At 39.9% G+C, this 15768-nt stretch overlaps 2 protein-coding genes across 9 annotated transcripts in view; one reads left to right on the forward strand and one right to left on the reverse strand.

Annotated features, from left to right (window-relative positions):
- AK5 (adenylate kinase 5) overlaps positions 1-3719 on the forward strand; it is a 241717-nt gene extending 237998 nt beyond the window's left edge. For all 3 annotated transcript variants that reach the window (XM_066376595.1, XM_066376596.1, XM_066376597.1), the window contains one exon: positions 2561-3719. In XM_066376595.1, coding sequence (XP_066232692.1) covers positions 2561-2629 — 69 coding nt within the window. In that variant the 3' untranslated portion in view covers positions 2630-3719. The remainder of the gene's footprint in view (positions 1-2560) is intronic.
- Positions 3720-9407: 5688 nt separating this feature from the next.
- ZZZ3 (zinc finger ZZ-type containing 3) overlaps positions 9408-15768 on the reverse strand; it is a 118162-nt gene continuing 111801 nt past the window's right edge. For all 6 annotated transcript variants that reach the window (XM_066376593.1, XM_066376592.1, XM_066376588.1 and 3 more), the window contains 3 exons: positions 13804-13938; positions 10763-10863; positions 9408-9913 (listed from right to left, as the gene is read on the reverse strand). In XM_066376593.1, the coding sequence (XP_066232690.1) occupies positions 9766-9913; positions 10763-10863; positions 13804-13938 (384 nt within the window). In that variant the 3' untranslated portion in view covers positions 9408-9765. The remainder of the gene's footprint in view (positions 9914-10762; positions 10864-13803; positions 13939-15768) is intronic.

Consider the following 15768-nt stretch of genomic DNA (forward strand, 5'->3'; position numbering starts at 1 on the left):
ATAAAATTTATTTTAATTTAAAGATAGAACATTGTATTTTATAGAGCGAAAACTTCAAATCAAATATATTTAGGGCATCTCCACCTGGTTTCCTTAGGCACCTTAACTTGTCCAAAACTTAATTGCTCATCTGTTCCCCTGAGCCTTGCTGCTTCTGTACCCCCTCTCCTTTAGAGCAGCCACCTGGTGCTCAAGCCAGAAACGCAGGTGTGCCTCTCCATCCCTCTCCTTCAGTCCCCACTGGTCTTCAGGCACCAGTTCCTTGACTGCTTCCTTTCCATGTCTCAAGCGTTCTTTTCTCCCTCCTGCTGCCTTCATTAGGCAGGTGTTTACACCACAATTTATTTACCCATCTCCTGCCAATAAACTTTTGTGATTTTTCCAGTTTGTGGCTATTACAAACAGTGCTTCTATAAACATTGTTGTATCTGTTTTCTGGAATATTCAAATGCGTTTTAAGAATTCATTCTGGTCCTGGTTGGTTGGCTGTGTAGAGCATTGGCCCAGCATGTGGAAGTCCCAGGTTCAATTCCCAGTCAGGGCACACAGAAGTGACCATGTGCTTCTCCACCTTCCCTACGCTTCGTCTCTCTCTCTCTTCTCCTCCCACAGCCATAGCTCAAATGGTTAGAGCAAGTTGGCCCCAGGCACTGAGGATGGCTCCATGGCCTCACTTCAGGCACTAAAATGGCTGACTTGCTGAGCAATGGAGCAGAGGCCCCTGAAGGGCAGAGCATCACCCTGTAGGGGGCTTGCTGGGTGGATCCCGGTCGGGCGCATGCAGGAGCCTGTCTCTGCCTCCATGTCTCTCCCTTAATTAAAAAAAAAAAGAATTCATTCTACCTCTGGTATCAGTCAAGTCTCTAGTGTTGTGAAATTGAAACTAGTTTGCCCAAAGAAGGTAGAACCGAGTTGAAGAAATCATTGTGTTTCTCAAAAAGTATGGTCCAAGATGACCCAATAAATATTATGTAGGGAGGCAGTGGTCGGCAAACTCATTAGTCAACAGAGCCAAACATTAACAGTGCAATGATTGAAATTTCTTTTTAGAGCCAAAAATTTTAAACTTAACCTATATAGGTAGATACATTTCTTATCGAGGTAGTGCCCACACGTGGTATTTTGTGGAAGAGCCCCACTCAAGGGGCCAAAGAGCCACATGTGGCTTGCAAGCCGCGGTTTGCCAATCAGGGATAGAGAATCTGTTAAACATGCAGTTTAGAAGGCCCAGGCCAAACCTACCAAAGGAGCAGCTCTGAAGATGAAGCTCAAAAAAAGCTGCATTAGGCAAGCTTGCTACCCTCCTCCCTTCCCATGAGTCTTAGTGGATCACCAGGCCTCTGCTCCCAGTGGATGTTACCTGTGTGATGGGACAAATCTCAGTGGTTGGCGTCTTAGAAAATTTTGAGAGGAAGGGGTACTAGTGCCTTGATGCCTAGGAAATCAGCTTCCTTCCCACTTCCCTTCCTGTTGCTGGCTCCTTGCACTGGTGTATCAACAATCTCCAAGCGGACTCTGCCCTTAGCATTTTAACGAATTCCACAGTCTTTCCATGACCCTTCACAATACTTGACCTCAACTAGGCACCTGGTTTTCATTGCTAGTTTTCAAGACTTTATTTTTTTAGAGCAGTTTTAGGTTTACAGCAAAATTGAGCATAAAGTCCTCATCATATACCCCTGTCCCCAAACACGTACAGCTTCCCCCACTATCAACATTCCACACAAGAGAAGTACATGTTACAATCCATGAACCTACATCAATGTATCATAATCACAAAAAGCCGAGTTCCTATGGGTCTTGCCAAATGCATGACATGTACCATTATAGTGTAATACGGTAGTATCACTACCAAAAAATCCCGTGTGTCCTACTTACTCATTCCTCTCCCCACAACCCCTAAACTTTTTAGTTTCCATAGTTTTTTTCCCCAGAATATCATATATATATGTGGCCTTTTCAGATTGGCTTCTTTCACATAGCAATATGCATTTGAGTTTCCACCATATCTTTTCATGACTTGAGAGCTCATTTCTTTTGAACACTAAATATTCTATTGTCTGGATATTTATCCAGTTAACACAGAACATCTTGGTTGCTTCCAAGTTTTGGCAATTATGAATAAAGCTCTTATAAAACATTCATGTACAGGTTTTTGTGCAGATGTTTTCAACTCCTTTGGGTAAATACAGGGTCAACTGCTGGATCATATGGTAAGAGTGCTTAATTTTATAAGAAGTGGCCAAGCTGCCTTCCAAAGTGGCTGTACACCACTTAGCATTTCTATCAGGAAATGAGCATTCCTGTTGCTCCACGTTCTCACCAGCAGTTGGTGATGTCAGTGTTTTGGATTTTGGGCATCCTAATACGTGTATAGTGGTGTCTAATTGTTTTCTAATTTAAGCACTTAGTCTTTGAACTACTCATTTCTTGTTTTTGGTGTCTTATGTTTTAAAATTGTGCACAGCAAATTATAAGCAAATAAATTTTTAATATTAAAAATGGTCTTATTTACAAACATTTCTTAAGACTAACTTTCTTTTTTTCCTTTTAAATATAGATAAATGCAGAGAGGACACCAGAGGAAGTTTTTCTTCAACTCTGCACAGCTATTGACTCTATTTTCTGAAGACAAAATGCATGTATATGGAAAGTGGAGACAGAGAAAAATATTAAAAGGTTCATACCTTAACAATATGTTTCAGGTTAAACTTTTTGTGTCCCCTTCAATTCCTGATTGCTGTTTGCTTCCCAGCGTGACCTGTCTGAAGCGTCTGGAAACCATGCATGGTGTTTGGTATTACCCAATCTCCTCATAACTCAGACCGCTTTCTGCACACAGCACGCACACTTTTCTACCACACAGGCTGCTCCTCAGGGCTAAGGCAGTATGTGGACAGCAGTGCAGTGCCTGTCAGCTGTGCCCGCAGGACTTGCTAGAGGCTGATCATTTGGTTCTCCTCTCATCAGATGGGGGTTAGTTAGCATCCCTAACTAACTCCCCATTGTATCTTCCTCTGGTAACTGTTTCCTCAAGTCTTATCTACTAGTAGCTCAGAACCAGTGATATTAGGTTGACAATGCCAATTACTGATTTAGAAGTCTGACTCAATTTGAAAAACATGGTAAGAAACTATGTAAAACTGTATAGCTTTTCCAAGACAACAACCCAGACTAGTCACCAATAACAGTTCTCTATTCATTTTAATTAAACTGGCTATTTAGAATACTGTCATAATGGCTAAGAGAACAAATGAGAAAACTTTCTGACCTCTTCTATACCTGGGATTTTGTCATTTATACATTAATCCCAATGACCACACATAAATTAAAAGCATGAGGTGATTTATTATTGCATTCTCTGGACTACTGTCAACTTAAGTTTTGATTTTTAAATGATCACCTATTTACTTAATCCTGTTGCCAAACAAGAATGAGAGTAACAGCATTAACACGGATGTGGGAGGGAGGAGCATGCCAGTAGTGTGGCACGGAACCAGTTCCCTGTTTCACAGGGGCCTTGCCCAGGTGTTTGCCAACCTCATCCCAAGTGTAACATTGTTTCCCTGCATCAAACCAGTAATGTTTGGGTTATCTTTTGTGCTATCTATTGCCAAAATCAGAGCTTCTTCTGTATTCTACTAAAATAACTGCATCTTCCTCTACTCAGTCACTACAGAAGACCATAATTTCAGTTTGCATGATTTTTTTTTTCTTTGTGCAGATAAAAATCCATTTCTGGGACAAAATTGTTTTTTAAAGTCTTTTTTTTTCTTGAAATGGATATGTACAAATAAAGTAAATGGAACACAGGATAACTCTTTTTCTATTTATTTGTAACTCGCATCATTCTGGAAAGCATTTGAAGCCTTATTCCAAACAGAATTAGAATAAAACACAGTAGTAAGAGTTGAGATTTTCGATATGCCCATATGGTTTCAATTTTGGTCATAGATCAGTTTTGAGCTATTACAGAGAATTCTCAGTATATTCATGATACATAGTAATTTTCGTTATTTTCTTTTTCTCTAGCAGTCATTCTTAAACAGAAATGTTAGTGTTTGCTGAAAGAGAAATTAAATTTCTTTGGTTACAAGTATGTCTTTATTAACAAAAAGGGGCATGTTCCTACCACTCACACAGTTGCTAAATACTTTATTTCTACCCCAAGTTGTCACACACTTTATAGGGGAGCACAAAGAGTACTTGAGCAAATTAGAAAAGACAGTTACAGGATGAAAATCATCAGTTGTGCCAGAAAACACAAAATGACTCTGTCAGGATTAACGTTATTAAAACAGACCACATTATGGCAAACACAGTCCCTGCCTACTACAGCTTTGAGAGCTTGGGGAATGACAGGCGATGGCAGGGCAGCAAGCTAGTCGGCTGTCCTCTTGAAAAACATCTGCAGGGATAAATGGCTTTGCCCCTGAGAAGTATCTAGAGGTGCAAATCAAATCTTCCACAGAACTGCTAAAACACACTACTGATCTGAATGACTTGAAAAGACATCACAACTTTAAAGTCATAGGATTTTAAAGCAGTAAGGAACCTTAGAGGTCTCTGCCTAGTAGAAGAGCTTGTGTGTATGTAGAAGACATAAGAATATGATTCCAACTCTTTACACTGGTCTACATTCAAGGCCTCACCGGATCGGGCCCTGTACGCTCACCCTATCAACTCCCACTCTCCTCTTGCTCTTGGCCAAATCTACAATAGCCCGTTTAATACTGCCTGTACAAGCCAAGCTCTTGACTGGTCAGGGGCCCTGTAGCTGCTGTCCTCCTGCCTTCCTCAAGATTACCTTCAAGACTAATTTCCTCACTCCGCTCAGATCTCTGTTCAAATTTATTTTGTCATGGAGGCGTTTTCATTATTTCATCTAAAAATGAAAGAATGGTCCCTATTCTTCCATCAGTTTTCTTCAAGCATTATTCTTTTCCACAGCATTTGTCTCTGCCTAAAACAACGTATTTTTTATTGCTGGTATTCTACATAAGCTCCATGACAGCAAGGCTTTGTATCCTCGGTCCCGCATATAGCAATTAATATTGAAAGCTAGCCTTTAATCCTCTAAACCTCAGTTTTATTGTATATACCATGGAGATCGTATTAGTAAGCAGCCTCACAGAAGTATTACGAAGATTAAACAACTTAATACACGTGCAGGAGAAGCAACCATCTGCTTCTCCACTTCCCGCCCCCCATCTTGCTCTCTTCTCCACCCGTAGCCATAGTTCTAGCAAAGCTGGCCCTGAGTGCTGAGGATGGCTACATGGCCTCGCCTCTGGCGCTAAAATAGCTCAGTTGCTGAGCAACAGAGCAGCAGCCCAAATGGGCAGAGCATCACCTGATAGGGGCTTGCCAAGTAGATCCCAGTCCGGGCACATGCTGGAGTCTGTCTCTGCCTCCCCACCTCTTAATAAGAAAAATATATGTAAATTATATTTTGTGATGGCATTGATGGACCTGGAGATTATTATACTAAGTGAAATAAGCCAGGCAGAGAGAGAGAAATAACATGACCTCACTTATATGTGGAATCTAATAAACACAATACACTGAGGGACAAAACAGAAACAGAGGCATGTTCACAGGGAACAGATAGACAGCTATCAGAGGGAAGGGGGAAAAAGGGACAGGATCAAAGAAGGGACAGGAATTAGCCAAATTATATATATGTAACACATAGATACAGACAAGATAGCAACAGCCTGAGGGGAAGGGCGGGTGGAGGCAAAGGAAATGGGGGTGGGAAGAGACTTCGCCTGGGACATGCGGGGCACAATGAGGTATATGGAGGGTGTTATACTGAGTGGGACACTTGAAACCATGTCCGCACAATAAATTAAAAAATTTAAATAAAAAAAAAATACATGTAAATTATTTACTAGTTCCTAGTGCTCAATAGATGGTGGTTCTTTGTCAACTTCTACTGAGTGCCTCACTTCCACAGAATGTCCACTCCAGTGCCCTTTCCAATACATCAGTCTGAAACCATGGCTGAGAATGGATATGTGACCTCAAGAACCAAAATCTTCTCAGCCACCCGGGTAACCACACCCTGCAGGTAGGAGAGGACACAATTCTCCAGCCCTCTCAGAGCCCCATCCCGGAGACCTCCTGAGGCAAGTCCTCTGCGCCAGACACGCTCAGGGACAGGCGTGTCTCTGACCTTCCTGGAGAAAAAATGTCCCAAAACATTGGTCATCCGACCAAAAATATTTATTGAGAATCTAAGAACCAAGCCCTCGGAATGGACCAGCATGGATGGTCTCTGTCCTCACGGAGCTAAATGTGACTACCACTCTCAAAAATCCACATAATGAACTGCATGAATAGTGAAAAGAAAAATAATATATTTTTTTCTGGGATCAATAAACGGAAGCAAATTTTTCATCTGGGTAAGAAAAAAATATATAGCCTAAAAAGGACAATGCCTCCAAAAACTTGTGAAAAAACCTGCTTTGCTTACTACCTTGAGACTTCCAATCCCAAACTGCACACCTAGAGCAATGGCCTGCCAACTCTGCTATCCACAGTAAAAAATAGTTTATGTAGCATGCCACATTATATTTATAACTAAAAAAGACAGTTCACAAAACATACATCCTTACTACACATGAGGTACTATTTCTCTATGTCTTTTCCTTTTTTTAAATGCTCCTCAGGCCTCAGGAAATTGTGTTTAAAAATGGACAAGGCATACTACTGGGTTAAGTGAGAGGCACCAAACATGCATGGAAACAAATTCTAACCGAGGCAATGGACACAAGTCTCAGTCCCAACATTGCCTAAAGCCGCATGTTTGCTGCCAAATTAGAATCTGTAAAATATATGTATGTCTTCCTAATTCACCATGGCAGACCATCCACAGATACCCATCTGTGACACAAACCGCATGTGCTCAGGTTTTGTACTCGAGGACCCATACCACACCGCACCGGGAGAAAGACTGAACATCCACTCCTGCACACCTCCACCTCCATCCACATGGTGCCCGACACAGAGGGAAACAGTGAGAGAGAGGCGCATGCTGACGCTGGAGCGATCCATCTGGGCTACATCCAAGCATCTCCACTTTACTATGTGACCTTGGGCAAGTTATCTAATCTCTCTGGCTAGGTTTCCTCATATGAAAACAGAATAAATGAAGCTGTCTCATAGGTTGTGAGAATTAAACCTATTATATATATATATGCCTGCTTGGCACATAATAAGCAGTTTCAGCATTTGCTATTATTAGTACACATCACACCAGTCAAAACCTCCTCTGCCTAAACCTTTAAGCAGTGGTTTTACAGGTGTTATTGAAAGTTCCTTCAGTTCTTATCAAATAAGTTGAGCACATAATTTCAGGGAATATGATATCCTACCTACTGAATACTGCTTAATAAGCAATGCTTTAACAAGCAGGTCTCTGCTGTCTCTTATAGCCAATACTTCTTTGTAGGAGATGGAAGGCCTGCTTGCCAGGGACAGCCCTGCCCATTCCCGCAGTCCTCAGAAGTAAAAGGACAACAACATCACATTACCCGCTACTATCCTTTAGGGCCTTTTAAAGTTATGAGGACTATTTGCTTGGAGCTGAAAAAAATGCAAAACAAACATATCTTCTTACAAGTTGAAAACGAACCTCTTTGCCCTTGAAAAAATACATTTAAGTAAATTTATTTTATCTCTTCTGTTTACCTAACAACTGTATCATTCGCTCTCTTCAAAAGCATACTTCATACTTTATGGAATTTTTGCATGGATCCAAATGGTTCTCCAAAACTAATTGGTATTATTTCTATACAAACACAGAAGTTGCAGAAGTTTCCATCAAGTGCTACAGTCTTGCTAAATGTTGAAGGTAGATTTTCTGGCATAATCACTTAACATTTAAACATCAAAATGCCCAGAATTCTAATACCTTCTTCTGCCCCAACTACTATAATAATTCCAGGGTGAAGTTAAGCTCAAATCCATTTCCTTTTCTTTCTGATACAATATTTTATCAACATCATCAGTAATATTTAATTAATATAATGTTAAAATTCTCATTATTTCTATATTTAAAATTATATTACTTTTTCTGAATTAAAAATATACAGGGTATGATTTTAGTACCCTACACAATGTGTTAAAGAGGACTAGTAAATAATGATGCCTTGATTTAAAATTAGAAAAAGACAGGAGACTCTCAAAAATGGGTCAGCATAATACTTAATCAACCTTAGGATATTTATATTGTCTTTTCTAATAATTAACAATGTCTAGGGAATAAAGTGATTTTCAAAAACCACTTATTTAAGTTAAATACATGGGGGATTTATTTTCATTAAAAAAACATTAAATTTTCAACCGGTTTACTATTCATATTTGAACATAATTGCCTTTTTCTTTAACCATAGCATGTGTTCTTTTGTAACCTAGTTTAATTTAGTGTTTCAGCACACACTGTGTGAAACATTACCATCTTTCACAGAGCTTCTCAGTTCACCCTCTTTTCCATAAGAGTCCTTACTCTTTTTAAAGGACAGATAGGTAAAGCAAACTCTTAAAAAAACAACAATTTTCATTTTAATACAAGTAAAAAAATCCAAAATCTAACCAAAGGAAGTCACAACAAGCATTCTATAATATAAACAGACAGTATCCACATAGTTTATTTCTCACAGTTCTCCTGACAAATGAACATTATTCAAGAACATACTGTATACACAGATAAGAAGAAACATACAAAATGTTTTAAATGATGCACAACAAAATCCAGCAGTATAAAAGAATGCGTGTGAACTCTTGCTCACTGCGCAGACTAAATTTAATCACTTGTTTAAATAGTAATAAAAATACAATCTTTTATGGACTTGTGCAGACTACAAAAGAGGGAAATTATTACCATATATATGATCTTTATATTAGGCAGTTTTCTTTGATGAGTTGCATTGACAACTCCAATACAGAGGCAGAAGGCTGTGTATTTTAAAGGAATTAATGTTGTGAATTAGATACTTTACACAGTTACTACCACTGGCACTTTTCACCATAGTTTGTACACATCACATGATCATCTTATAGAACATTACATTTAAAAAATATATCTGAGTGACCATTTCATAACATTCACACACCACGAGCTGGTTAAGGAAGCAATGTGACCGTTGCCTCCTTGTAGTGCTTTGCTGTTGGTAATAAGGACAGTTCATTGTGGTTAAAAGAAATTAGACATCAATATGGTTAAGCAGCTCCAATTTACTATAGGCCATCAGTGGCCACCACTGGGACAGTGAGTTCATTTAAAGTGTATATTCTAGAAGCAAACACCTTCATTGGTTAAAACTCTGTCTAAAGAAGTCAGTTTCTGTGCTGAAAACTATTTTCACAAAACTGAAAGCTACTAAACTGTTTTAATATAAATACTTTGTCTTCTCATTATCATATTTATGACCAAGTTCTTTGAAACCTTTGGAATTTACTCACTTCTAATGTGTGCTCTCATTTCCATCTCACCTATTTAAGAGCCACCTGAAAGACTGTAAGGTGGTGGTGAGACAGTCACCAAGGAAACCCTTTGCTCACCAGGAATGTTCAGCTGCTGAACAGTGATCTAGAGCCACAACAGTGCAGAGCTGGACTTGACGAGGACACTCAGGAAGCTGTCATGCTGTGAGTGTCATTTCAGGGAAAGCAGAGAATCTTTCCAAACTGTGCACATAATTCACAATGATACCATTGCTATGTGTTGAAGAGGACTAGTACAGGAGGTTCTCTTCCATGTCATCTGTTTGCTGGAAAGTAGTTTGGGTCAAGGTAATTATAACTGGTGCCCTGGGACGACACACAGTAGTCTCTGTCTAAAAATGTCTCTGACCTATAAACAGGTTCTAATTGGTGATCTTCTTTGTGAATATCTGTTTCATGTAGGCTGCAAAGAAAAAACACACACACAGAAACATGTCATTACATGGCAGTGGATGCATTCTGGCCTAGAAGGGGGATAGATGGTGATGGAGGGAGACTTGACCTGGGGTGCTGAGCACACAGTACAATATACAGATGATGTATTATAGAATTTTGCACCTGAAACCTGTATAATTTTATTAACCAATGTCACCCCAATAAATTCAATTAAAAAAAACACCTTCCGGCCCTGGCCGGTTGGCTCAGCGGTAGAGCGTCGGCCTGGCGTGCGGCGGACCCGGGTTCAATTCCCGGCCAGGGCACATAGGAGAAGCGCCCATTTGCTTCTCCACCCCTCCCCTTCTCCTTCCTCTCTGTCTCTCTCTTCCCCTCCCGCAGCCAAGGCTCCATTGGAGCAAGGATGGCCCGGGCGCTGGGGATGGCTCCTTGGCCTCTGCCCCAGGCGCTAGAGTGGCTCTGGTCGCAGCAGAGCGACGCCCCGGAGGGTCAGAGCGTCGCCCCTGGTGGGCGTGCCGGGTGGATCCCGGTCGGGCGCATGCGGGAGTCTGTCTGACTGTCTCTCCCTGTTTCCAGCTTCAGAAAAATACAACAGCAAAAAACAAAACAAAACACAAAAACACCTTCCTCACAGCTTGACCAAATTTAAATCTATTAATCTATCAAAATCTCTACTGGAAAATTACTTGAAACATATAATGATTATGGAAAATTTCTATATCACTTTAGAACAATAAAGTTTAATCAGTAGATGTGGTGATTTCCTAAGTAGTCTGGAAATTAAACTCACTAGTTGCTGAGAAGCTCTTTTACTTTTCAAAATTTAAGATCCACAATGAAGAAAACACTTACTTACCAGTCTGAACAGGAATCACAGAAATCCAAAGACATTTCTGGGGGACAATCCTGGCAATGCCACCGAACACCCTGGATAGGTTCTATGCCACAGTTATCACACTACAAAAGATTCAGAGAGAAAAGGTATTAAGCAAGATTATTCCAAAACTCTCTTCTCTGCCGAGAAACACGATGTGCACACAGACACCCTCCCCTCTCGCCCAGTGCACTAGCAGTGGTCTAACACAGAAACAGTTGTGAGTCCGACACAATTTCTAGCCAATGAACTGGCATTCCAGCCATTTAAGATCAAGCAATAGGTGGGTAAGAGGGACATTATAAGAAATAACATTAATAAATGTTAGTTTTTTTAAGTTTTAAATAAATCATCTATAAACTTCATCATTTGATTAGTAACTATTCACTCAAAAGGTACCTCAAACTAGTGTACAGTGACTGTGACTGAGAACCAGTCACTTAGTACTATAATTAAAACCATCCAAATCTGTTACAGAACTATTTAACAAACTATTGCACCAAATATAAACCAAGATAACACAAAAGCCACTCTGAACTTTTATTTTACCAAATTACTCTCCAAAGCCTGAAGCTCCCTGATACCCACTGACCACCATGAAGAAATGGAAGACCTAGCTCTTTCTCAGGGTGGTGGCCTTGTGGTGGCCCTCAGTGTAGCCTTCTGTGCTATTCTGAAAATCAAAGTCAATCTCATCTCTGGTTTCTTTGATCATTGGGCCAACCAGAACAGCTGACAGACTGGCCAACAAGCCACAGCTGGGTCTTGCAGCAAAACTATGAGAAGTGAAGAGTTTCCTCGTGAAAGGCCAGAGCTGTCAACCAGGAAACTCTCTAAAAAAGCAGAATCACAATAAGATCAAAAGGAAAAACCACATAATATAGTCTGGCTAATGGTCACACCAGAAAACCAGAGATATATAAATTTTGTTTTAAATTTCAGTTTATCAGTCACAGCACACATCAGTATTTTTATGTATACCTCTACCAGCAAATCTATAATTTATGGTCTCATTATTACTTTCTCCAAACGCATCTAATGCCTAAAGTGTTCTCAAATCGGCCAATCTCTATTTCCACAGCCACCAGGCAAATTCAGGAAATTCTCATCTTTTGTCCAAATTACCAAAAAAATCTCTAACCCGGTCTCCCTGCCTCCTGCCTTCCTTTATTCCTATCCATTCTCCACACTAAGGTCAGAATCATCTTTTTCGTCTTCACTTAATTTTTTCAGTTACATAAATAACATACATGAATACATTATTGTTAAAAAAATTTAATATTATAGAAGTCAGAAAATAAGTCATTCACTCTAAATCAACCACCTTCCTATAGGTTATCAATACTAATAATTTAAGAATGACCTTTCTAAAATGCAAATTTCATATCACTATCTGCTGAAAATTCTATAATGATTCCTCAATCCATTCGGTTAGTTTAAACTCATTAGCAAGATTTACAAGGCACCTCAATAGCCTCTCACTGCTCTCCAATGTGCACTCTAGTCGTACTCACTATTTTACTTATTCAATTTCTCTAAACTCCCTGGGATGAAAATAGAATAAGGGCAGAAACTGAGTGTCTTGATACTGATGAATCTCAAGCAAAGTGTTTAAGACATAATGGGTATTTCAAAATTCTGTGGAATGAATAAATGTATTTCTACTAACCTCTGAAAAAATAGTAAAGATAACTGAATCTAAAAGGAAAAAGAAATTTCTGATCCATGAACAGCAGCAACAAAGAGAAATAGCTCCATGGGTGCAATGATAAAGAAAATTTCATACACACACACAGTTCAGCCGTAAAACAGAAAGGAACCCTGCCATTTGTGACAACATGGATGAACCTAAGAAAACATTATGCAAATTGAAATAAGCCAGGCAGTGAGAGACAAATGCTGTGAGATCTCGCTTATAGGTAGAATCTGAAAAAGTCAAAGTCAGAGAACAGAGCACAACAGGCTGGGGGATAACAACAGGAAAAATGGGGAGATACTGGTCAAAGGGTACAAACTTTCAATGATAAGTTCTGGAGATCTAATGTACAGTGTGGTGATTACAGTTAATGATAATTCTTTCTCTCTCTCTTTTTTTTTTTTTTCATTTTTCTGAAGCTGGAAACAGGGAGAGACAGTCAGACAGACTCCCGCATGCGCCCGGCCGGGATCCACCCGGCATGCCCACCATGGGGCGATGCTCTGCCCACCAGGGGGGGCGATGCTCTGCCCATCCTGGGCGTCGCCATGTTGCGACCAGAACCTCTGCCCATCCTGGGCGTCGCCATGTTGCGACCAGAGCCACTCTAGCGCCTGAGGCAGAGGCCACAGAGCCATCCCCAGCGCCCGGGCCATCTTTGCTCCAATGGAGCCTTGGCTGCGGGAGGGGAAGAGAGAGACAGAGAGGAAAGCACGGCGGAGGGGCGGAGAAGCAAATGGGCGCTTCTCCTGTGTGCCCTGGCCGGGAATCGAACCCGGGTCCTCCGCACGCTAGGCCGACGCTCTACCGCTGAGCCAACCAGCCAGGGCTCTCTCTCTTTTTTTTAAGTGAGAGGAGGGGAGATAGTGAGACAGACTCCAGACTACCGCATGTGCCCCATACAGGATCCACCAGGCAAACCCTGTCTGGGGCCAATGTTCAAATTAGTCAAGCTATTTTTAGCACCTGAGGTTGACATACTCAGATCAACCAAGCCATCCTCTGCCCCAGGGCCGATGCTTGAATGGAGCCACTGGCTGTGAGAGAAGAGGGAAAGAAGGGGGAGAAAGAAAGGAAGAGAAGCAGATGGTTGCTTCTCTTGTGTGCCCTGACTGAAAATGAACCCAGGATATCCATAAGCTGGGCCAATGTTCTATCCACTGAGCCACCGACCAGGGCCAATAATAATGTTTCAAGTATGCATCACCTGAAATTTGCCGAGAGTATATCTTAAGTGTTCTCACCATACAAAAAAAATGGTAACCTTGTAAAGTGATCTTTTTATACTTTAAATATATACATTTTTTGTCAATTATCTCAAATTTACCTTGAAGCCCACATGCTGTACAAATCCACTTTCAGCTTGCATTTGCTGAAGCTTCTGCTTCTTTAACTTTTTAAACTGTAATAGTTCCTTATATTCAGGTAAATTCCTATACATAATAGGAATACTTTCTTCATCCTATTGAAATAACAAAACACAAAACAAAATGTTAGTCTGATCATGAAAGTAAACTAAGTGTAAGAAATAGTGACAGAATATTTTCTATCAGCAAGATTTTTCACCTTTATGATGACTCACCTTTCAGAGAATTAGCAGCACAGAAAAGTAACACTGCTATTAGCAGTACTTCACACTAATACTTTTGGAGGATTTCCTAATGCAATAGTAATACTAAATTGTAGTATACTACTTCATAAGGCAAGAACGAGGGAAAAATGACATGACTCCCGTCTCTGTCATACACCAGTGCAGACTTACTCCATCCTGACACATTTGTGGCTCCTTGAGAGCCTTGATAACCTACTTTTCCCTAATCAGCAGGAAGCTCCTCTTCTTCAATCTAACAAATTTTATGCTTCCTCTGGTAAATAGACATTTTCTTAACAAACCAAACTCCACTTTGCTTTCTGCTCTGTACTTGAAAAGTATCAAGGTGGTACATTTCTCTCTTACTCAAGGATATAAGTTAAAAAGATGATTATTTACAATCAAGTATAAAAGAAATGAGTAATAAAAACTATGTAAATATAGGAAGCTGAAGTTGATAGATGAGTCACTGCTGCTGATTCTCCCAATTTATTTGTGTTCTGTCACCCTGAACCCATTTCTTTCCTTTGCTATCTCATGACTAATCCCATGGTCACTAATCTCTACAACGCTCCTAAAAGCACACCCAATTCACTGACCCCGTTTTACCAATTCCCGACCCTGGACCAGACCACCCTTGCCTCTGTCATCCCTCCTGCTCTCCATGTTAGGTATTGTTAAATTACAATGTTTCAAGGAACCTGGCCTTTATAGAAATTAAAACATTTGCCGCATGCCAAACAGCTAATTATAATTAATTGCGAGCTTGATGTTTTGGACCCAGATTTGTCTGACTCTAACTCCTTACATACTCAGCAACCCAGAGCCTAAATAAAAGAGTTATTCTTAATTTTTCACTGTCTTATATCTAATCCAAGAAATTGTGCCACTACTTAACACTTTTTAATATCTCTCTCAAATCAGGTTTATAAAGTCCCTAATCCCTTCCTCTACCCCCCACTATTATTGAGAATCTCCCAATGGCTTCCTGACTGTCTAGCATCAGGTCCAAAGACCTTAGCTGGATAAAAGATTCTTTACAATCTCACACTTCATCTACCTCATCTCCTACTAGCTTTCATCCATTTCAAATTTTTGTCAACTAGAGATATTAAATAATAGCTACTGCCTTCCTATGTCACCATTAAGACAATATAAATAATCTAATAAATATGAAACTGATAAATACATAACCTAAATATAGTAAGAAATTTTATAATGAAATTTATTGAATTCAGATATTTTAAGAAAATACAAAAGTAAAAACTCTGCTAAAATTTAAATTTACATTTTAAGTCTAAGGATATTATTAAATTTGATCAACAATACTAAGATTAGGAAAAAAGTTAAATTACCTCATACCCATTAGGGTGGCTACTATCACAAAGGAAAGAAAAACAAAAACAAAACAAAATAATAAGTACTGACAGGATGTAGAGAAATTGAAACCCTTGGTCACTGGTCGTGAAAATATTGCAGCCACTATGAAAAACAGTATGCAGGTTCCTCAAAAATTAAACATAGAATTACCATACGATCCAGTCATTCTACTGCTGGGTATACACCCAAGTAAAAGAGGAGGCTGAATAGATCTTTATACACACATATTATCACAGCACTGTTCACAATAGGCCAAACGTGGAAGCAACCTCAGTGTCCACTGACAGATGAATGGATAAACATTGGTATGTCCTTAAAAAG

This window comes from Saccopteryx leptura, chromosome 3 (genome assembly GCF_036850995.1).
Source record: "Saccopteryx leptura isolate mSacLep1 chromosome 3, mSacLep1_pri_phased_curated, whole genome shotgun sequence".
NCBI lineage: Eukaryota > Metazoa > Chordata > Mammalia > Chiroptera > Emballonuridae > Saccopteryx > Saccopteryx leptura.